Source organism: Hyperolius riggenbachi, unplaced genomic scaffold, assembly GCF_040937935.1.
Source record: "Hyperolius riggenbachi isolate aHypRig1 unplaced genomic scaffold, aHypRig1.pri scaffold_143, whole genome shotgun sequence".
NCBI classification, from domain to species: Eukaryota; Metazoa; Chordata; class Amphibia; order Anura; family Hyperoliidae; genus Hyperolius; species Hyperolius riggenbachi.
In genome coordinates, this window is record NW_027152357.1 from 128,904 (window position 1) to 152,319 (window position 23,416).

General features: G+C 50.0%; 1 protein-coding gene across 1 annotated transcript in view; it reads right to left on the minus strand.

Moving 5' to 3' along the window:
• LOC137543659 (general transcription factor 3C polypeptide 2-like) overlaps positions 1 to 23,416 on the minus strand; it is a 150,838-nt gene that overhangs the window by 39,073 nt on the left and 88,349 nt on the right. Inside the window, exons 7-10 of the mRNA XM_068264785.1 lie at positions 2,186 to 2,315; positions 1,881 to 2,022; positions 271 to 432; positions 45 to 132 (exon numbers count right to left, since the gene is read on the minus strand). Of these exons, the coding sequence (XP_068120886.1) occupies positions 45 to 132; positions 271 to 432; positions 1,881 to 2,022; positions 2,186 to 2,315 (522 nt within the window). The remainder of the gene's footprint in view (positions 1 to 44; positions 133 to 270; positions 433 to 1,880; positions 2,023 to 2,185; positions 2,316 to 23,416) is intronic.

Consider the following 23,416-nt stretch of genomic DNA (forward strand, 5'->3'; position numbering starts at 1 on the left):
GAATGACTGAAGTGTGAAGATGAATGAATGAGGAGGTCTCTTACCCAGACGGTTCCCCTGCGGGGTGCAGCAAAGAATGACTTGTACCCCATGAATCCCGAGTCCACATAATGTACACCGCACTGGCCGTGGCTGCAGAGAGACACACAGGTTACAGCAAGAGAGACAGACTGGGCGGGGCAATCTCCACCAGCAAGATCTCCAGCACCACCCCTTGACCTAGGAGATCTGCTGGGGAGTAGGGCGGAGTCAGTAATGGGCGGTACTTACGCAGCGTGGCAGTTGTCCTGGGCCACCACCACTCCACAATAAGGCAGCAGCCACGTAATTTCTGTGCTTTGGAAGCGCCGGAAATCATTAATAGGAGCAGCCAGGCGACGGAGATCCCAGAACTTCAGGCAGCGCTCCCCGCTACATGTGACCAGGAAGTTACTGTGGGGAGGAGCAACATTCACCAATCAGCTTCAAAGACCCCATCACATGACTTGTATGTGTAATATCATACTGCGCATGCATGACAACACAAGAGGAGATTACACCGCCCACTGGGTGGCCACGAAAGGAGTGAAACCACGGCAGCTCTCCTGCTGTCACCCATACACAGCAGTGCAGCTGTAGTCCTCGCTCTCAGCCACGTCTGCAAGGATGAGGAGGAACTACTGGGGGGATGGGAGCCATGTCATCACACATCCCTGCACAGAGACTGTCCGGGCACAGCGTGTCTGGTTTAACAGTCATCTCTCTCAGACAACGCAGGTGGAGGAACAGTCATGTGACTGGAGGCCGATGCAAGAGCAGTCGTGTGACTGGAGGCCGGTGGAAGAGCAGTCGTGTGACTGGAGGCCGGTGGAAGAGCAGTCGTGTGACTGGAGGCCGGTGGAAGAGCAGTCGTGTGACTGGAGGCCGGTGGAAGAGCAGTCGTGTGACTGGAGGCCGGTGGAAGAGCAGTCGTGTGACTGGAGGCCGGTGGAAGAGCAGTCGTGTGACTGGAGGCCGGTGGAAGAGCCGTCGTGTGACTGGAGGCCGGTGGAAGAGCCGTCGTGTGACTGGAGGCCGGTGGAAGAGCCGTCGTGTGACTGGAGGCCGGTGGAAGAGCCGTCGTGTGACTGGAGGCCGGTGGAAGAGCCGTCGTGTGACTGGAGGCCGGTGGAAGAGCAGTCGTGTGACTGGAGGCCGGTGGAAGAGCAGTCGTGTGACTGGAGGCCGGTGGAAGAGAAGTCGTGTGACTGGAGGCCGGTGGAAGAGAAGTCGTGTGACTGGAGGCCGGTGGAAGAGCAGTCGTGTGACTGGGGTCCAGGGAAGGCAGGTGGAAGAGTAGTCATGTGACTGGGGTCCAGGGAAGGCAGGTGGAAGAGCAGTCATGTGACTGGGGTCCAGGGAAGGCAGGTGGAAGAGCAGTCATGTGACTGGGGTCCAGGGAAGGCAGGTGGAAGAGCAGTCATGTGACTGGGGTCCAGGGAAGGCCGGTGGAAGAGCCGTCGTGTGACTGGAGGTCGGTGGAGGAGCAGTCATGTGACTGGAGGTCGGTGGAGGAGCAGTCATGTGACTGGAGGTCGGTGGAGGAGCAGTCATGTGACTGGAGGCAGGTGGAAGAGCAGTCATGTGACTGGAGGCAGGTGGAAGAGCAGTCATGTGACTGGAGGCAGGTGGAAGAGCAGTCGTGTGACTGGAGGTCCAGGGAAGGCAGGTGGAAGAGCAGTCATGTGATCTCTGGTGAGGATACCATACAGTGGGGAGATTTTCTTGAAAAGGGAGAGTAGCGATAGTGAGATGGTCTTCCTGCGACCTCCAGTCATCATTCAGGTATAGATGCCCCCCCAATCACAGAACACCCACCAGAGACCCCAAACCTGGTGACCCCACAACCCTCTCCTGTATACCTGTCCACTTTGCACCACTCGATGCTGCGCACCGCCTGGTTGTGAGCCAGGAAGCTGAGGAACGGGTACTGCTTGACCACGTGACCCTGTCGCACCTTCTGCAGGACAGACTTGGTCATCAGATCCCAGATGGACACGGTGCCTGGAAGACAAGGATACCAGTAAGTATGGAATTCGTGGCACAAAGGGAACATAGAATGAGGATGGGTGAATGAGGGAGGAGACTACAGGAAAAGACATAGGACCTCATCTCAGAGTCTTGGGCACATTACTGGTCTAATCCGTCATCCTTACACAGAACTTACCATCGTGGAAGCCGGCAGCCAAGAACTGGTGAGGTTTGGAGTGGACCCAGGACAGGGAAAAGCACTGACCATTCTCCCCGGGGTTACAAGCCTTGATGGAGCCCACATGTAGACGGACAACACATTCCACCTGCATGAGAAGAAACCTCTCGTTACACCTCACGGCCTTCACATATTCCCTTCAATGGACTTCTAACAGCCTGATTAATAAGAGTAACGATTGGGTGTTACAGGTGGTGCTCAGACCGGGGAGTGGCTGAGGTGGACATACCAGTATGGGGGTATCCATCATGGCACCCAAAGCAGAATAACCCTACAACACATCTGCTGCTAGACCAGCCATTTCTGTTTACATTTGTGTGGGACTGGTCATGTCTGGCAGATCACTGAACACCCGCCAATCCCATCTTACTATGCTACAGCTGCCATACAGCTCTCATCCACTAGAGGCTTCTGGGGGCGAATTCACTGGGAGCACAGTAAACAATTAAGATTGGTTGGTGTGCCCATACATAATACAATCTCTGTAAAATAAAGTAATCAATCTAGCGCTGTGAATCGAGGGCTTTGCTGTCACCACTCTCCGGATTGAACAAGGCGAAAAGAACTCGGTGAGCTATTCCTAAAAGGAACAAACAGTTATTTGCAAACTACCTAATAAATGTCTCCTGAGGACAGAGAGTTCTAGCATGGATCAGAGATCAGACAGTGCGGTAGTGTGTCTCTTCTGAGGACAGAGAGTTCCAGCATGGATCAGAGATCAGACAATGTGGTAGTGTGTCTCCTCTGAGGACAGAGAGCTCTAGCATGGATCAGAGATCAGACAATGCGGTAGTGTCTCTCCTGAGGACAGAGAGTTCCAGCATGGATCAGAGATCAGACAATGCGGTGGTGTCTCTTCTGAGGACAGAGAGCTCTAGCATGGATCAGAGATCAGACAGTGCGGTAGTGTGTCTCTTCTGAGGACAGAGAGTTCTAGCATGGATCAGAGATCAGACAATGCGGTAGTGTCTCTTCTGAAGACAGAGAGGTCTAGCATGGATCAGAGATCACACAATGCAGTAGTGTGTCTCTTCTGAGGACAGAGAGTTCTAGCATGGATCTGAGATCAGACAATGCGGTAGTGTGTCTCTTCTGAGGACAGAGAGTTCTAGCATGGATCAGATATCAGACAGTGCGGTAGTGTGTCTCTTCTGAGGACAGAGAGTTCTAGCATGGATCAGAGATCAGACAATGCGGTAGTGTCTCTTCTGAGGACAGAGAGTTCTAGCATGGATCAGAGATCAGACAATGCAGTAGTGTGTCTCTTCTGAGGACAGAGAGGTCTAGCATGGATCAGAGATCTGACAATGCGGTAGTGTCTCTTCTGAGGACAGAGAGTTCTAGCATGGATCAGAGATCAGACAATGCGGTAGTGTCTCTTCTGAGGACAGAGAGTTCTAGCATGGATCAGATATCAGACAGTGCGGTAGTGTGTCTCTTCTGAGGACAGAGAGCTCTAGCATGGATCAGAGATCAGACAATGCGGTAGTGTCTCTCCTGAGGACAGAGAGTTCCAGCATGGATCAGAGATCAGACAATGCGGTGGTGTCTCTTCTGAGGACAGAGAGCTCTAGCATGGATCAGACAGTGCGGTAGTGTGTCTCTTCTGAGGACAGAGAGTTCTAGCATGGATCAGAGATCAGACAATGCGGTAGTGTGTCTCTTCTGAGGACAGAGAGCTCTAGCATGGATCAGAGATCAGACAATGCGGTAGTGTCTCTTCTGAAGACAGAGAGGTCTAGCATGGATCAGAGATCACACAATGCAGTAGTGTGTCTCTTCTGAGGACAGAGAGTTCTAGCATGGATCAGAGATCAGACAATGCGGTAGTGTCTCTTCTGAGGACAGAGAGTTCTAGCATGGATCTGAGATCAGACAATGCGGTAGTGTGTCTCTTCTGAGGACAGAGAGTTCTAGCATGGATCAGATATCAGACAGTGCGGTAGTGTGTCTCTTCTGAGGACAGAGAGTTCTAGCATGGATCAGAGATCAGACAATGCGGTAGTGTCTCTTCTGAGGACAGAGAGTTCTAGCATGGATCAGAGATCAGACAATGCAGTAGTGTGTCTTCTGAGGACAGAGAGGTCTAGCATGGATCAGAGATCAGACAATGCGGTAGTGTCTCTTCTGAGGACAGAGAGCTCTAGCATGGATCAGAGATCAGACAATGTGGTAGTGTGTCTCTTCTGAGGACAGAGAGTTCTAGCATGGACCAGACATCAGACAATGCAGTAGTGTGTCTTCTGAGGACAGAGAGGTCTAGCATGGATCAGAGATCAGACAATGCGGTAGTGTCTCTTCTGAGGACAGAGAGCTCTAGCATGGATCAGAGATCAGACAATGTGGTAGTGTGTCTCTTCTGAGGACAGAGAGTTCTAGCATGGACCAGACATCAGACAATGCAGTAGTGTGTCTTCTGAGGACAGAGAGGTCTAGCATGGATCAGAGATCAGACAATGCGGTAGTGTCTCTTCTGAGGACAGAGAGCTCTAGCATGGATCAGAGATCAGACAATGTGGTAGTGTGTCTCTTCTGAGGACAGAGAGTTCTAGCATGGACCAGACATCAGACAATGCAGTAGTGTGTCTCCTGAGGACAGAGAGTTCTAGCATGGATCAGAGATCAGACAATGCGGTAGTGTCTCTTCTGAGGACAGAGAGTTCTAGCATGGATCTGAGATCAGACAATGCGGTAGTGTGTCTCTTCTGAGGACAGAGAGTTCTAGCATGGATCAGATATCAGACAGTGCGGTAGTGTGTCTCTTCTGAGGACAGAGAGTTCTAGCATGGATCAGAGATCAGACAATGCGGTAGTGTCTCTTCTGAGGACAGAGAGTTCTAGCATGGATCAGAGATCAGACAATGTGGTAGTGTGTCTCTTCTGAGGACAGAGAGGTCTAGCATGGATCAGATATCAGAAAATGCGGTAGTGTGTCTCTTCTGAGAACAGAGAGCTCTAGCATGGATCAGAGATCAGACAAAGCCGTAGTGTGTCTCTTCTGAGGACAGAGAGCTCTAGCATGGATCAGAGATCAGAAAATGCGGTAGTGTCTCTCTTCTGAGGACAGAGAGGTCTAGCATGGATCAGAGATCAGAAAATGCGGTAGTGTCTCTCTTCTGAGGACAGAGAGGTCTAGCATGGATCAGAGATCAGACAATGCGGTAGTGTGTCTCTTTTGAGGACAGAGAGTTCTAGCATAGATCAGAGACCAGACAATGCAGTAGTGTGTCTCTTCTGACGAAAGAGAGCTCTAGCATGGATCAGAGATCAGACAATGCGGTAGTGTGTCTCTTCTGAGGACACAGAGCTCTAGCATGGATCAGAGATCAGACAATGCGGTACTGTGTCTCTTCTGAGGACAGAGAGCTCTAGCATGGATCAGGGATCAGACAATGCAGTAGTGTGTCTCTTCTGAGGACAGAGAGGTCTAGCATGGATCAGAGATCAGACAATGCAGTAGTGTGTCTTCTGAGGACAGAGAGTCCTAGCATGGATCAGAGATCAGACAATGCGGTAGTGTGTCTCTTCTGAGGACAGAGAGGTCTAGCATGGATCAGAGATCAGACAATGCAGTAGTGTGTCTCTTCTGAGGACAGAGAGGTCTAGCATGGATCAGAGATCAGACAATGCAGTAGTGTGTCTCTTCTGAGGACAGAGAGTTCTAGCATGGATCAGAGATCAGACAATGCGGTAGTGTGTCTCTTCTGAGGACAGAGAGGTCTAGCATGGATCAGAGATCAGACAATGCGGTAGTGTCTCTTCTGAGGACAGAGAGTTCTAGCATGGATCAGAGATCAGAAAATGCGGTAGTGTCTCTCTTCTGAGGACAGAGAGTTCTAGCATGGATCAGAGATCAGACAATGCGGTAGTGTGTCTCTTTTGAGGACAGAGAGTTCTAGCATAGATCAGAGACCAGACAATGCAGTAGTGTGTCTCTTCTGACGAAAGAGAGCTCTAGCATGGATCAGAGATCAGACAATGCGGTAGTGTGCGTCTTCTGAGGAGAGAGAGTCCTAGCATGGATCAGAGATCAAACAATGTGGTAGTGTGTCTCTTCTGAGGACACAGAGCTCTAGCATGGATCAGAGATCAGACAATGCGGTACTGTGTCTCTTCTGAGGACAGAGAGCTCTAGCATGGATCAGGGATCAGACAATGCAGTAGTGTGTCTCTTCTGAGGACAGAGAGGTCTAGCATGGATCAGAGATCAGACAATGCAGTAGTGTGTCTTCTGAGGACAGAGAGTCCTAGCATGGATCAGAGATCAGACAATGCGGTAGTGTGTCTCTTCTGAGGACAGAGAGGTCTAGCATGGATCAGAGATCAGACAATGCAGTAGTGTGTCTCTTCTGAGGACAGAGAGGTCTAGCATGGATCAGAGATCAGACAATGCAGTAGTGTGTCTCTTCTGAGGACAGAGAGTTCTAGCATGGATCAGAGATCAGACAATGCGGTAGTGTGTCTCTTCTGAGGACAGAGAGGTCTAGCATGGATCAGAGATCAGACAATGCGGTAGTGTGTCTTCTGAGGACAGAAAGTCCTAGCATGGATCAGAGATCAGACTATGTGGTAGTGTGTCTCCTCTGAGGACAGAGAGTTCTAGCATGGGTCAGAGATCAGACAATGTGGTAGTGTGTCTCTTCTGAGGACAGAAAGGTCTAGCATGGATCAGAGATCAGACAATGCGGTAGTGTGTCTTCTGAGGACAGAGAGTCCTAGCATGGATCAGAGATCAGACAATGCGGTAGTGTGTCTCTTCTGAGGACAGAGAGGTCTAGCATGGATCAGAGATCAGACAATGCAGTAGTGTGTCTCTTCTGAGGACAGAAAGCTTTAGCATGGATCAGAGATCAGACAATGCAGTAGTGTGTCTCTTCTGAAGACAGAGAGCTCTAGCATGGATCAGAGATCAGACAATGCGGTAGTGTGTCTCTTTTGAGGACAGAGCGTTCTAGCATGGATCAGAGACCAGACAATGCAGTAGTGTGTCTCTTCTGAGGAAAGAGAGCTCTAGCATAATTCAGAGATCAGACAATGCGGTACTGTGTCTCTTCTGAGGACAGAGAGCTCTAGCATGGATCAGGGATCAGACAATGCGGTAGTGTGTCTCTTCTGAGGACAGAGAGGTCTAGCATGGATCAGAGATCAGACAATGCGGTAGTGTGTCTCTTCTGAGGACAGAGAGCTCTAGCATGGATCAGAGATCAGACAATGCGGTAGTGTGTCTCTTCTGAGGACAGAGAGGTCTAGCATGGATCAGAGATCAGACAATGCAGTAGTGTCTCTCTTCTGAGGACAGAGAGGTCTAGCATGGATCAGAGATCAGACAATGCGGTAGTGTGTCTTCTGAGGACAGAGAGTCCTAGCATGGATCAGAGATCAAACAATGTGGTAGTGTGTCTCTTCTGAGGACAGAGAGTTCTAGCATGGATCAGACAATGCGGTAGTGTGTCTCTTCTGAGGACACAGAGCTCTAGCATGGATCAGAGATCAGACAATGTGGTAGTGTGTCTCCTCTTAGGAAAGAGAGCTCTAGCATGGATCAGAGATCAGACAATGCAGTAGTGTCTCTCTTCTGAGGACAGAGAGCTCTAGCATGGATCAGAGATCAGACAATGCGGTAGTGTGTCTCTTCTGAGGACAGAGAGGTCTAGCATGGATCAGAGATCAGACAATGCAGTAGTGTGTCTCTTCTGAGGACAGAGAGTTCTAGCATGGATCAGAGATCAGACAATGCGGTAGTGTGTCTCTTCTGAGGACAGAGAGGTCTAGCATGGATCAGAGATCAGACAATGCGGTAATGTGTGTCTTCTGAGGACAGAGAGTTCTAGCATGGATCAGAGATCAGACAATGCAGTAGTATGCCTCTTCTGAGGACAGAGAGCTCTAGCATGGATCGGAGATCAGACAATGCAGTAGTGTGTCTCTTCTGAGGACAGAGTGTTCCAGCATGGGTCAGAGATCAGACAATGTGGTAGTGTGTCTCTTCTGAGGACAGAGAGGTCTAGCATGGATCAGAGATCAGACAATGCGGTAGTGTCTCTTCTGAGGACAGAGAGTCCTAGCATGGATCAGAGATCAGACAATGCGGTAGTGTGTCTCTTCTGAGGACAGAGAGGTCTAGCATGGATCAGAGATCAGACAATGCAGTAGTGTGTCTCTTCTGAGGACAGAGAGGTCTAGCATGAATCAGAGATCAGACAATGCGGTAGTGTGTCTTCTGAGGACAGAGAGTCCTAGCATGGATCAGAGATCAGAAAATGCGGTAGTGTGTCTCTTCTGAGGACAGAGAGGTCTAGCATGGGTCAGAGATCAGACAATGTGGTAGTGTGTCTCTTCTGAGGACAGAGTTCTAGCATGGATCAGAGATCAGACAATGCGGTAGTGTCTCTCTTCTGAGGACAGAGAGTTCTAGCATGGATCAGAGATCAGACAATGCGGTAGTGTGTCTCTTTTGAGGACAGAGAGTTCTAGCATGGATCAGAGACCAGACAATGCAGTAGTGTGTCTCTTCTGAGGAAAGAGAGCTCTAGCATGGATCAGAGATCAGACAATGCGGTAATGTGTCTCTTCTGAGGACAGAGAGCTCTAGCATGGATCAGGGATCAGACAATGCGGTAGTGTGTCTCTTCTGAGGACAGAGAGGTCTAGCATGGATCAGAGATCAGACAATGCGGTAGTGTGTCTCTTCTGAGGACAGAGAGCTCTAGCATGGATCAGAGATCAGACAATGCAGTAGTGTGTCTTCTGAGGACAGAGAGTCCTAGCATGGATCAGAGATCAGACAATGCGGTAGTGTGTCTCTTCTGAGGACAGAGAGGTCTAGCATGGATCAGAGATCAGACAATGCAGTAGTGTCTCTCTTCTGAGGACAGAGAGGTCTAGCATGGATCAGAGATCAGACAATGCAGTAGTGTGTCTTCTGAGGACAGAGAGTGCTAGCATGGATCAGAGATCAAACAATGTGGTAGTGTGTCTCTTCTGAGGACAGAGAGTTCTAGCATGGATCAGACAATGCGGTAGTGTCTCTTCTGAGGACACAGAGCTCTAGCATGGATCAGAGAATGTGGTAGTGTGTCTCCTCTGAGGAAAGAGAGCTCTAGCATGGATCAGAGATCAGACAATGCAGTAGTGTCTCTCTTCTGAGGACAGAGAGCTCTAGCATGGATCAGAGATCAGACAATGCGGTAGTGTGTCTCTTCTGAGGACAGAGAGGTCTAGCATGGATCAGAGATCAGACAATGCAGTAGTGTGTCTCTTCTGAGGACAGAGAGTTCTAGCATGGATCAGAGATCAGACAATGCGGTAGTGTGTCTCTTCTGAGGACAGAGAGGTCTAGCATGGATCAGAGATCAGACAATGCGGTAATGTGTGTCTTCTGAGGACAGAGAGTTCTAGCATGGATCAGAGATCAGACAATGCAGTAGTATGCCTCTTCTGAGGACAGAGAGCTCTAGCATGGATCGGAGATCAGACAATGCAGTAGTGTGTCTCTTCTGAGGACAGAGTGTTCCAGCATGGGTCAGAGATCAGACAATGTGGTAGTGTGTCTCTTCTGAGGACAGAGAGGTCTAGCATGGATCAGAGATCAGACAATGCGGTAGTGTGTCTTCTGAGGACAGAGAGTCCTAGCATGGATCAGAGATCAGACAATGTGGTAGTGTGTCTCTTCTGAGGACAGAGAGGTCTAGCATGGATCAGAGTTCAGACAATGCGGTAGTGTGTCTTCTGAGGACAGAGAGTCCTAGCATGGATCAGAGATCAGACAATGCGGTAGTGTGTCTCTTCTGAGGACAGAGAGGTCTAGCATGGATCAGAGATCAGACAATGCAGTAGTGTGTCTCTTCTGAGGACAGAGAGCTCTAGCATGGATCAGAGATCAGACAATGCAGTAGTGTGTCTCTTCTGAAGACAGAGAGCTCTAGCATGGATCAGAGATCAGACAATGCGGTAGTCTCTCTCTTCTGAGGACAGAGAGTTCTAGCATGGATCAGAGACCAGACAATGCGGTAGTGTGTCTTCTGAGGACAGAGAGTCCTAGCATGGATCAGAGATCAGACAATGCGGCAGTGTGTCTCTTCTGAGGACAGAGAGGTCTAGCATGGATCAGAGATCAGACAATGCAGTAGTGTGTCTCTTCTGAGGACAGAGAACTAGCATGAATCAGAGATCAGACAATGCGGTAGTGTGTCTTCTGAGGACAGAGAGTCCTAGCATGGATCAGAGACCAGACAATGCAGTAGTGTGTCTCTTCTGAGGAAAGAGAGCTCTAGCATGGATCAGAGATCAGACAATGCGGTAGTGTGTCTCTTCTGAGGAAAGAGAGCTCTAGCATGGATCAGAGATCAGACAATGCGGTACTGTGTCTCTTCTGAGGACAGAGAGCTCTAGCATGGATCAGGGATCAGACAATGCAGTAGTGTGTCTCTTCTGAGGACAGAGAGTTCTAGCATGGATCAGAGATCAGACAGTGCGGTAGTGTGTCTTCTGAGGACAGAGAGTTCTAGCATGGATCAGAGATCAGACAATGCGGTAGTGTGTCTCTTTTGAGGACAGAGAGGTCTAGCATGGATCAGAGATCAGACAATGCAGTAGTGTCTCTCTTCTGAGGACAGAGAGGTCTAGCATGGATCAGAGATCAGACAATGCGGTAGTGTGTCTTCTCAGGACAGAGTCCTAGCATGGATCAGAGATCAAACAATGTGGTAGTGTGTCTCTTCTGAGGACAGAGAGTTCTAGCATGGATCAGACAATGCGGTAGTGTGTCTCTTCTGAGGACACAGAGCTCTAGCATGGATCAGAGATCAGACAATGCGGTAGTGTCTCTTCTGAGGACAGAGAGTCCTAGCATGGATCAGAGATCAGACAATGCGGTAGTGTGTCTCTTCTGAGGACAGAGAGGTCTAGCATGGATCAGAGATCAGACAATGCAGTAGTGTGTCTCTTCTGAGGACAGAGAGGTCTAGCATGAATCAGAGATCAGACAATGCGGTAGTGTGTCTTCTGAGGACAGAGAGTCCTAGCATGGATCAGAGATCAGAAAATGCGGTAGTGTGTCTCTTCTGAGGACAGAGAGGTCTAGCATGGGTCAGAGATCAGACAATGTGGTAGTGTGTCTCTTCTGAGGACAGAGAGTTCTAGCATGGATCAGAGATCAGACAATGCGGTAGTGTCTCTCTTCTGAGGACAGAGAGTTCTAGCATGGATCAGAGATCAGACAATGCGGTAGTGTGTCTCTTTTGAGGACAGAGAGTTCTAGCATGGATCAGAGACCAGACAATGCAGTAGTGTGTCTCTTCTGAGGAAAGAGAGCTCTAGCATGGATCAGAGATCAGACAATGCGGTAATGTGTCTCTTCTGAGGACAGAGAGCTCTAGCATGGATCAGGGATCAGACAATGCGGTAGTGTGTCTCTTCTGAGGACAGAGAGGTCTAGCATGGATCAGAGATCAGACAATGCGGTAGTGTGTCTCTTCTGAGGACAGAGAGCTCTAGCATGGATCAGAGATCAGACAATGCAGTAGTGTGTCTTCTGAGGACAGAGAGTCCTAGCATGGATCAGAGATCAGACAATGCGGTAGTGTGTCTCTTCTGAGGACAGAGAGGTCTAGCATGGATCAGAGATCAGACAATGCAGTAGTGTCTCTCTTCTGAGGACAGAGAGGTCTAGCATGGATCAGAGATCAGACAATGCAGTAGTGTGTCTTCTGAGGACAGAGAGTCCTAGCATGGATCAGAGATCAAACAATGTGGTAGTGTGTCTCTTCTGAGGACAGAGAGTTCTAGCATGGATCAGACAATGCGGTAGTGTCTCTTCTGAGGACACAGAGCTCTAGCATGGATCAGAGAATGTGGTAGTGTGTCTCCTCTGAGGAAAGAGAGCTCTAGCATGGATCAGAGATCAGACAATGCAGTAGTGTCTCTCTTCTGAGGACAGAGAGCTCTAGCATGGATCAGAGATCAGACAATGCGGTAGTGTGTCTCTTCTGAGGACAGAGAGGTCTAGCATGGATCAGAGATCAGACAATGCAGTAGTGTGTCTCTTCTGAGGACAGAGAGTTCTAGCATGGATCAGAGATCAGACAATGCGGTAGTGTGTCTCTTCTGAGGACAGAGAGGTCTAGCATGGATCAGAGATCAGACAATGCGGTAATGTGTGTCTTCTGAGGACAGAGAGTTCTAGCATGGATCAGAGATCAGACAATGCAGTAGTATGCCTCTTCTGAGGACAGAGAGCTCTAGCATGGATCGGAGATCAGACAATGCAGTAGTGTGTCTCTTCTGAGGACAGAGTGTTCCAGCATGGGTCAGAGATCAGACAATGTGGTAGTGTGTCTCTTCTGAGGACAGAGAGGTCTAGCATGGATCAGAGATCAGACAATGCGGTAGTGTGTCTTCTGAGGACAGAGAGTCCTAGCATGGATCAGAGATCAGACAATGTGGTAGTGTGTCTCTTCTGAGGACAGAGAGGTCTAGCATGGATCAGAGTTCAGACAATGCGGTAGTGTGTCTTCTGAGGACAGAGAGTCCTAGCATGGATCAGAGATCAGACAATGCGGTAGTGTGTCTCTTCTGAGGACAGAGAGGTCTAGCATGGATCAGAGATCAGACAATGCAGTAGTGTGTCTCTTCTGAGGACAGAGAGCTCTAGCATGGATCAGAGATCAGACAATGCAGTAGTGTGTCTCTTCTGAAGACAGAGAGCTCTAGCATGGATCAGAGATCAGACAATGCGGTAGTCTCTCTCTTCTGAGGACAGAGAGTTCTAGCATGGATCAGAGACCAGACAATGCGGTAGTGTGTCTTCTGAGGACAGAGAGTCCTAGCATGGATCAGAGATCAGACAATGCGGCAGTGTGTCTCTTCTGAGGACAGAGAGGTCTAGCATGGATCAGAGATCAGACAATGCAGTAGTGTGTCTCTTCTGAGGACAGAGAACTAGCATGAATCAGAGATCAGACAATGCGGTAGTGTGTCTTCTGAGGACAGAGAGTCCTAGCATGGATCAGAGACCAGACAATGCAGTAGTGTGTCTCTTCTGAGGAAAGAGAGCTCTAGCATGGATCAGAGATCAGACAATGCGGTAGTGTGTCTCTTCTGAGGAAAGAGAGCTCTAGCATGGATCAGAGATCAGACAATGCGGTACTGTGTCTCTTCTGAGGACAGAGAGCTCTAGCATGGATCAGGGATCAGACAATGCAGTAGTGTGTCTCTTCTGAGGACAGAGAGTTCTAGCATGGATCAGAGATCAGACAGTGCGGTAGTGTGTCTTCTGAGGACAGAGAGTTCTAGCATGGATCAGAGATCAGACAATGCGGTAGTGTGTCTCTTTTGAGGACAGAGAGGTCTAGCATGGATCAGAGATCAGACAATGCAGTAGTGTCTCTCTTCTGAGGACAGAGAGGTCTAGCATGGATCAGAGATCAGACAATGCGGTAGTGTGTCTTCTCAGGACAGAGTCCTAGCATGGATCAGAGATCAAACAATGTGGTAGTGTGTCTCTTCTGAGGACAGAGAGTTCTAGCATGGATCAGACAATGCGGTAGTGTGTCTCTTCTGAGGACACAGAGCTCTAGCATGGATCAGAGATCAGACAATGTGGTAGTGTGTCTTCTCTGAGGAAAGAGAGCTCTAGCATGGATCAGAGATCAGACAATGCAGTAGTGTGTCTCTTCTGAGGACAGAGAGGTCTAGCATGGATCAGAGATCAGACAATGTGGTAGTGTGACTCTTCTGAGGACAGAGAGGTCTAGCATGGATCAGAGATCAGACAATGTGGTAGTGTGTCTCTTCTGAGGACAGAGAGGTCTAGCATGGATCAGAGATCAGACAATGCGGTAGTGTCTCTCTTCTGAGGACAGAGAGTTCTAGCATGGATCAGAGATCAGACAATGCAGTAGTATGCCTCTTCTGAGGACAGAGAGCTGTAGCATGGATCGGAGATCAGACAATGCAGTAGTGTGTCTCTTCTGAGGACAGAGTGTTCCAGCATGGGTCAGAGATCAGACAATGTGGTAGTGTGTCTCTTCTGAGGACAGAGAGGTCTAGCATGGATCAGAGATCAGACAATGCGGTAGTGTGTCTTCTGAGGACAGAGAGTCCTAGCATGGATCAGAGATCAGACAATGCGGTAGTGTGTCTCTTCTGAGGACAGAGAGGTCTAGCATGGATCAGAGATCAGACAATGCAGTAGTGTGTCTCTTCTGAGGACAGAGAACTAGCATGAATCAGAGATCAGACAATGCGGTAGTGTGTCTTCTGAGGACAGAGAGTCCTAGCATGGATCAGAGATCAGACAATGCGGTAGTGTGTCTCTTCTGAGGACAGAGAGGTCTAGCATGAATCAGAGATCAGACAATGCAGTAGTGTGTCTTTTCTGAGGACAGAGAGCTCTAGCATGGATCAGAGATCAGACAATGCGGTAGTGTCTCTCTTCTGAGGACAGAGTTCTAGCATGGATCAGAGATCAGACAATGCGGTAGTGTGTCTCTTTTGAGGACAGAGAGTTCTAGCATGGATCAGAGACCAGACAATGTGGTAGTGTGTCTCTTCTGAGGAAAGAGAGCTCTAGCATGGATCAGAGATCAGACAATGCGGTAGTGTGCGTCTTCTGAGGAGAGAGAGTCCTAGCATGGATCAGAGATCAAACAATGTGGTAGTGTGTCTCTTCTGAGGAAAGAGAGTTCTAGCATGGATCAGAGATCAGACAATGCGGTAGTGTGTCTCCTCTGAGGAAAGAGAGCTCTAGCATGGATCAGAGATCAGACAATGCGGTACTGTGTCTCTTCTGAGGACAGAGAGCTCTAGCATGGATCAGAGATCAGACAATGCAGTAGTGTGTCTCTTCTGAGGACAGAGAGGTCTAGCATGAATCAGAGATCAGACAATGCGGTAGTGTGTCTTCTGAGGACAGAGAGTCCTAGCATGGATCAGAGATCAGACAATGCGGTAGTGTGTCTCTTCTGAGGACAGAGAGGTCTAGCATGGATCAGAGATCAGACAATGCAGTAGTGTGTCTCTTCTGAGGACAGAGAGGTCTAGCATGAATCAGAGATCAGACAATGCGGTAGTGTGTCTTCTGAGGACAGAGAGTCCTAGCATGGATCAGAGATCAGACAATGCGGTAGTGTGTCTCTTCTGAGGACAGAGAGGTCTAGCATGGATCAGAGATCAGACAATGCGGTAGTGTGTCTCCTCTGAGGAAAGAGAGCTCTAGCATGGATCAGAGATCAGACAATGCGGTAGTGTGTCTCTTCTGAGGACAGAGAGGTCTAGCATGGATCAAAGATCAGACAATGCGGTATTGTGTCTTCTGAGGACAGAGAGTCCTAGCATGGATCAGAGATCAGATAATGCGGTAGTGTGTCTCTTCTGAGGACAGAGAGGTCTAGCATGGATCAGAGATCAGACAATGCAGTAGTGTGTCTCTTCTGAGGACAGAGAGGTCTAGCATGGATCAGAGATCAGACAATGTGGTAGTGTGTCTCTTCTGAGGACAGAGAGGTCTAGCATGGATCAGAGATCAGACAATGCGGTAGTGTGTGTCTTCTGAGGACAGAGAGTTCTGCCATGGATCAGAGAGCAGACAATGCAGTAGTATGCCTCTTCTGAGGACAGAGAGCTCTAGCATGGATCAGAGATCAGACAATGCAGTAGTGTGTCTCTTCTGAGGACAGAGTGTTCCAGCATGGGTCAGAGATCAGACAATGTGGTAGTGTGTCTCTTCTGAGGACAGAGAGGTCTAGCATGGATCAGAGATCAGACAATGCGGTAGTGTGTCTTCTGGGGACAGAGAGTCCTAGCATGGATCAGAGATCAGACAATGCGGTAGTGTGTCTCTTCTGAGGACAGAGAGGTCTAGCATGGATCAGAGATCAGACAATGCAGTAGTGTGTCTCTTCTGAGGACAGAGAGGTCTAGCATGAATCAGAGATCAGACAATGCGGTACTGTGTCTTCTGAGGACAGAGAGTCCTAGCATGGATCAGAGATCAGACAATGCGGTAGTGTGTCTCCTCTGAGGACAGAGAGTTTTAGCATGGATCAGAGATCAGACAATGCGGTACTGTCTCTTCTGAGGACAGAGAGTTCTAGCATGGATCAGAGATCAGACACTGCGGTAGTGTTTCTCTTCTGAGGACAGAGAGTTCTAGCATGGATCAGAGATCAGGTAGTGTGTCTCTTCTGAGGACAGAGAGTTCTAGCATGGATCAGAGATCAGACAATGCGGTAGTGGGTCACCTCTGAGGACAGAGAGGTCTAGCATGGATCAGAGATCAGACAATGTGGTAGTGTGTCTCCTCTGAGGACAGAGAGCTCTAGCATGGATCAGAGATCAGACAATGCGGTAGTGTGTCTCTTCTGAGGACAGAGAGTTCTAGCATGGATCAGAGATCAGACAATGCGGTAGTGTGTCTCTTCTGAGGACAGAGAGTTCTAGCATGGATCAGAGATCAGACAATGCGGTAGTGTGTCTATTCTGAGGACAGAGAGCTCTAGCATGGATCAGAGATCAGACAATGCAGTAGTGTCTCTCTTCTGAGGACAGAGAGTTCTAGCATGGATCAGAGATCAGACAATGCAGTAGTGTGTCTCTTCTGAGGACAGAGAGTTTTGGCATGGATCAGAATAATCAGCTAACAAGGGCAAACTAGAACAATTCAATTGTTACTTTTATTATAAAATTAATCACAAAAAAATATACATTGGAGCTGGCAAGTAAATATATCTGGCAGCTGAACAGATTGGTTGGATGGAATAAGTAAAGATGGCCACTAATGATCCAATTTCTAGTGAAAAATCGGTTGAGCAATCAGATAATTCTGTGAAAGTGAAATAGTTCACTACACCACCAACAAACCAATCTTTGCTTCCCATCTATCACAACCAACAAGAAAATCCAAATTTTCTTTAGACGAAAAACCAATCAGATGACTAACCAATCCAATCAAAATTTCTGATCGCTCAAACAAATTTTCGCTAGAAATTGGACTTTTAATGGCCACCTTAAGAGATGTAAAATGAGGTAGAATGTCTGAAAGTTCAAAAGACTGTGTTGGAGTCCAGTAAGCGATAAAGTCTTTGTAGTGAATAATTTAAACTGGTGATCTGGCCGGTGTCCTGCTGGCCGGTCAATTGATGGAATTGGACAACAGAGATCTGAGTATAACAAACTCTTAGGGCTCAGACACACTATATGCGCTTTTCTGAGTGCTTTGTGATTGATTAGCACTTTTTAAGATTTCTCCCATCCACTTTCATTGAAATCGTGGTAAAAATCATTGTGATTTTTCACATACGCGGTTGCACGATCGCTGCTATTTTTACGAAAGTAAATGGGATCAATTTTTCTCAATCACAAAGTGCTCAGAAAAGCGCTTATAGTGTGTCTGGGCCCTTGAAGACCTTGTCCTGAAGGGAGGGGTTGACATAAGTTCTGAGGCACTCCCTGAAGGAGGAGAAGTTCCAACTAGAGATGGCCCGAACCTCTGATTTTCGGTTTGCGAACCTCCCGCGAATGTTCGGTTCGCGCAAACTTTTGTGAATCACAAAATACTTCAATGGGGAGGCGAACTTTGAAAAATTATGCTGGCCACAAAAGTGATGGAAAAGATGTTTCAAGGGGTCTAACACCTGGAGGGGGGCATGGATGAGTGGGATACACGCCAAAAGTCCCGGGGAAAAATCTGGATTGGACGCAAAGCAGCGTTTTAAGGGCAGAAATCACATTGAATGCTAAATTGCAGGCCTAACGTGCTTTAAAACATCTTGCATGTGTATACATCAATCAGGGAGTGTAATTACAAGAAGTTTTATATCAGGATGATACCATTTATTGGCTAACTAAAAATGAATAAAAATAAGCAAGCTTTCGGCCTTGCAGCCTTCGTCTGGCTTATATCCTGTTAGTTTGCAATTGTTAGTAGTGTAATTAGAGTGCTGCTTCACAATGACACGCCAAACTCACTATGTAACGCACCGCAAACAACTGTTTGTGTAGTGACGGCCGTGCTGGACTGGTGCGCACAATGGCCAGAGTGCAGGCCGTGGTGGTTTTCAAGCCCATATGGTCGGCGGGCTGTGGTAGCTCAATCATAGAACAACAGTGACTGTCCAGCTGATCAAATTTGGTCTGTCCACAATGAAGCAACGACCTAATTATCTTTGGTGTGCCACCCCCACCGAGACACTTAAATAGCCGGCGGTCATTGCTTCATTGTGATACGCAAGCCCCTTCACCATGGCAAGGTAACGATCATGAAGGGGGATGGGCACATGTACATGCCTTTTGTTTTGTTGTTGCAGCCGCAGTGCAGCCAGAAAAATTAGGCAGGCATGTACACACACCAGAAAAATTAGTATAGCGGCCGCTGCTAGCAGCGGCCTAGAAAATTCAGGAATCCACCTAGAGTCCTGGACCCTGTTGGTGGTGGCGGAGAAGGCAGTCAAGCGGCCTGCAGGCAGAGATGCTGTGTGTGGGGACTGACTTAGTTTTGGGGCAGACAGCAGAAGCCGGCAGGCAGGCAAAGATGCTGTGTGTGGGGACTGACTTAGTCTTCGCTTCGGGCAGGCCTGACCGTGCTTTGCAGACCAGGCATCCGTGGTCAGATAGCCCCTTGACCCAATGCTGTGTGCCAGAGAGGTCACCACTTGCCTTTCAACATCACGGTACAGTTTGGGTATCGCCTTTTTTGAGAAATAATTGCGGCCTGGTACCCTCCACTGAGGTGTGTGGCTTTGCTTTTGTGTGCTGCTTTTCCTCAAATGGTCATCCCATTGCAGTTTGTGCTTTGTCATCATGTGCCCTCATAAGGTAGTTGTCCCTACACGGTATAAATAGTAAACTACGTCCTGACAATATTGGGGGTTGATGGCACGTGCCTTCTTCTGAACACTGTACTTTGGTCGAGGGCTGCACAAAATACCGACAGCGCGACCTCGAACAGACCTGCCAGGTGGCCTGACTCTGCCTTTTGCTTTGTCCATATTGGGAGGATGAAGTGAAAGGTATGCACTGACTTCACTAATACAATGTGCAGTCACACAGGTGCAGTTAACAGGTATGCACGGAGTGGTATATCACACTATGTGCGCTCACGTAGGTAGGTGGGTGCACTGAAGTGAACACAACAGGTAGGTACCGTATTTTTTGGAATATAAGACGCTCTGGAATATAAGACGCACCTAGGTTTAGAGGGCAAAAATCTGGGGGAAAAATGTATACAGTATATACTAAACCTGGTGCGTCCATATTCCAGGAGCGTATTGTACAGTACATGTTCTCCCCATTGTCCTCTTGTGTCCACTATGTGTCCCTTTCTGTCACCCTGTGTGTGGCATCCCTTCCTGCCACCTTGTGTGATCCTCTTGCCCCATGTGTCCCCTCATGTCCTGTGTGTCTCCTCCAGCTCCCCTCTGTGGTCCTCCAGGCCCCTTGTGTCCACTCCTGTCCCCGTGTGTGTGTGTGTGTCTGTGTCCCTCCTGCCCCCTTGGGTGTGTTTCTGTGTCCCCTTCACCCCCCTTGTGTGGTCCTCCAGTCCCTGTGTCCCTTTCACCCCCCCCCCCCGTGTGGTCCTCCAGTCCCTGTGTCCCCCTCCTGTCCTCCTGTGTGTGCCCCCTCCTGTGCATGTCCATGTGTGTGCCCCCCCAATCCCCATCCTGTCCTCTGCCCCCCCCCCCCCCCATGTCGACGCTCTCCCCCGGTAACAATAACTGCAGAGCAACTCACCTTTCTATGGATTCCAGCGCTGTGTAGTGTGGTCCTCCGCTGTGCTGTGTGGTCCTCCGCCTCCAGCATGTCAGCTACACCTGTAAATGAAAAGTTAGAGCAGAGACACTCACCTACTCAGCGGCGGCGGCACGATCTGCAGACATCTCGGTCCCGGGAGGCTTCCCCTAGTGACGGCTCCTGTTAATGATTCAATGAGTCATTCCCCATGACTCAATGAGTCATTAGCAGGAGCCGTCACTAGGGGTAGTCTCCCGGGACCGAGATGTCTGCAGATCGTGCTGCCACCGCCGAGGCCGCCGCTGAGTAGGTGAGTGTCTCTGCGCTAACTTTTCATTTACAGGTGTAGCTGACATGCTGGAGGCGGAGGACCACACAGCAGACTACACAGCGCTGGAATCCATAGAAAGGTGAGTTGCTCTGCAGTTATTGTTACCGGGGGAGCGGACCCGGCAGACCACACAGGCGGACAAGGCAGGGAGTCCCCAACAATGCGGCAGATCGGCGGTTGGCATCGGCAGGCGGTTCTGAAGTCGGGGATTCCCTGCCTTTAGAATATAAGACGCAGGCACTTTTTCTTCCTATTTTTGGGGGAGAAAAAGTGCGTCCTTTACTCCGAAAAATACGGTATATGCAGTGATGGGTATTACAATGTGCACCTGTCACACACAGACAGGTACCAGACAGGCACAGTGACAGTGCGTGCGCTCAGCTCACGTAGGTATTTTACCGATAACAATCAGCCAGGAGCAAGCTAACAAGCCTAGCTAAGCTTTCCCTATGAGAGTCTGCACTGCAGCAGCTCTCCCTTCTCTAATTACTACAGGCACACGGGTGAGTGTAATGGCCGGCGGAGCCTGCCTTTTATAAGGGGGGGGGGGGGGCTCCAGGAGGGAGTGTAGCCTGATTGGCTACAATGTGCCTGCTGACGGTGATGTAGAGGGTCAAAGTTGACCCTCATGATGCACTATGGGGGCGAACCAAACTTCCGGAAAAGTTCCCGGTTCGCCGCGCTCGCGAACCATGGAAGTTTGCCGGGAACCGTTCGCCGGGTAACCGTTTGGGCCATCTCTATTTCCAACTCTCTTACAGAAGAGAAGAGATCTGGCAGCACACAATTTTTCCATCAACAAACGCACTGAACCCCTGCATTCAGCGGGGCACCACATGTCCGGTCATTCTGCATTCAGCGGGGCACCACATGTCCGGTCATTCTGCATTCAGCGGGGCACCACATGTCCGGTCATTCTGCATTCAGCGGGGCACCACATGTCCGGTCATTCTGCATTCAGCGGGGCACCACATGTCCGGTCATTCTGCATTCAGCGGGGCACCACATGTCCGGTCATTCTGCATTCAGCGGGGCACCACATGTCCGGTCATTCTGCATTCAGCGGGGCACCACATGTCCGGTCATTCTGCATTCAGCGGGGCACCACATGTCCGGTCATTCTGCATTCAGCAGGGGAACCACATGTCCGGTCATTCTGCATTCAGCGGGGCACCACATGTCCGGTCATTCTGCATTCAGCGGGGCACCACATGTCCGGTCATTCTGCATTCAGCGGGGCACCACATGTCCGGTCATTCTGCATTCAGCGGGCCACCACATGTCCGGTCATTCTGCATTCAGCGGGGCACCACATGTCCGGTCATTCTGCATTCAGCGGGACACCACATGTCCGGTCATTCTGCATTCAGCGGGGCACCACATGTCCGGTCATTCTGCATTCAGCGGGGCACCACATGTCCGGTCATTCTGCATTCAGCGGGGCACCACATGTCCGGTCATTCTGCATTCAGCGGGGCACCACATGTCCGGTCATTCTGCATTCAGCGGGGCACCACATGTCCGGTCATTCTGCATTCAGCGGGGCACCACATGTCCGGTCATTCTGCATTCAGCGGGACACCACATGTCCGGTCATTCTGCATTCAGCAGGGGAACCACATGTCCGGTCATTCTGCAATCAGCGGGGCACCACATGTCCGGTCATTCTGCATTCAGCGGGGCACCACATGTCCGGTCATTCTGCATTCAGCAGGGGAACCACATGTCCGGTCATTCTGCATTCAGCGGGGCACCACATGTCCGGTCATTCTGCATTCAGCGGGGCACCACATGTCCGGTCATTCTGCATTCAGCGGGGCACCACATGTCCGGTCATTCTGCATTCAGCGGGACACCACATGTCCGGTCATTCTGCATTCAGCGGGGCACCACATGTCCGGTCATTCTGCATTCAGCGGGGCACCACATGTCCGGTCATTCTGCATTCAGCGGGGCACCACATGTCCGGTCATTCTGCATTCAGCGGGGCACCACATGTCCGGTCATTCTGCATTCAGCGGGGCACCACATGTCCGGTCATTCTGCATTCAGCGGGGCACCACATGTCCGGTCATTCTGCATTCAGCGGGGCACCACATGTCCGGTCATTCTGCATTCAGCGGGGCACCACATGTCCGGTCATTCTGCATTCAGCGGGACACCACATGTCCGGTCATTCTGCATTCAGCGGGACACCACATGTCCGGTCATTCTGCATTCAGCGGGGCACCACATGTCCGGTCATTCTGCATTCAGCGGGGCACCACATGTCCGGTCATTCTGCATTCAGCGGGGCACCACATGTCCGGTCATTCTGCATTCAGCGGGGCACCACATGTCCGGTCATTCTGCATTCAGCGGGGCACCACATGTCCGGTCATTCTGCATTCAGCGGGCCACCACATGTCCGGTCATTCTGCATTCAGCGGGACACCACATGTCCGGTCATTCTGCATTCAGCGGGGCACCACATGTCCGGTCATTCTGCATTCAGCGGGGCACCACATGTCCGGTCATTCTGCATTCAGCGGGGCACCACATGTCCGGTCATTCTGCATTCAGCGGGGCACCACATGTCCGGTCATTCTGCATTCAGCGGGCCACCACATGTCCGGTCATTCTGCATTCAGCGGGCCACCACATGTCCGGTCATTCTGCATTCAGCGGGCCACCACATGTCCGGTCATTCTGCATTCAGCGGGGCACCACATGTCCGGTCATTCTGCATTCAGCGGGGCACCACATGTCCGGTCATTCTGCATTCAGCGGGGCACCACATGTCCGGTCATTCTGCATTCAGCGGGCCACCACATGTCCGGTCATTCTGCATTCAGCGGGCCACCACATGTCCGGTCATTCTGCATTCAGCGGGGCACCACATGTCCGGTCATTCTGCATTCAGCGGGGCACCACATGTCCGGTCATTCTGCAATCAGCGGGGCACCACATGTCCGGTCATTCTGCAATCAGCGGGGCACCACATGTCCGCACATACGATCCACGGGAGCCCAACTGGGACGTGTTACGAAAAGCTTTATTACTGAACGGTCTTATGTCCGGTCATTCTGCAAATTCCCCAGAACAGGTGTCAGACTGATCCCAACATCCGGGGGCCACCTAGCAGATTCCCA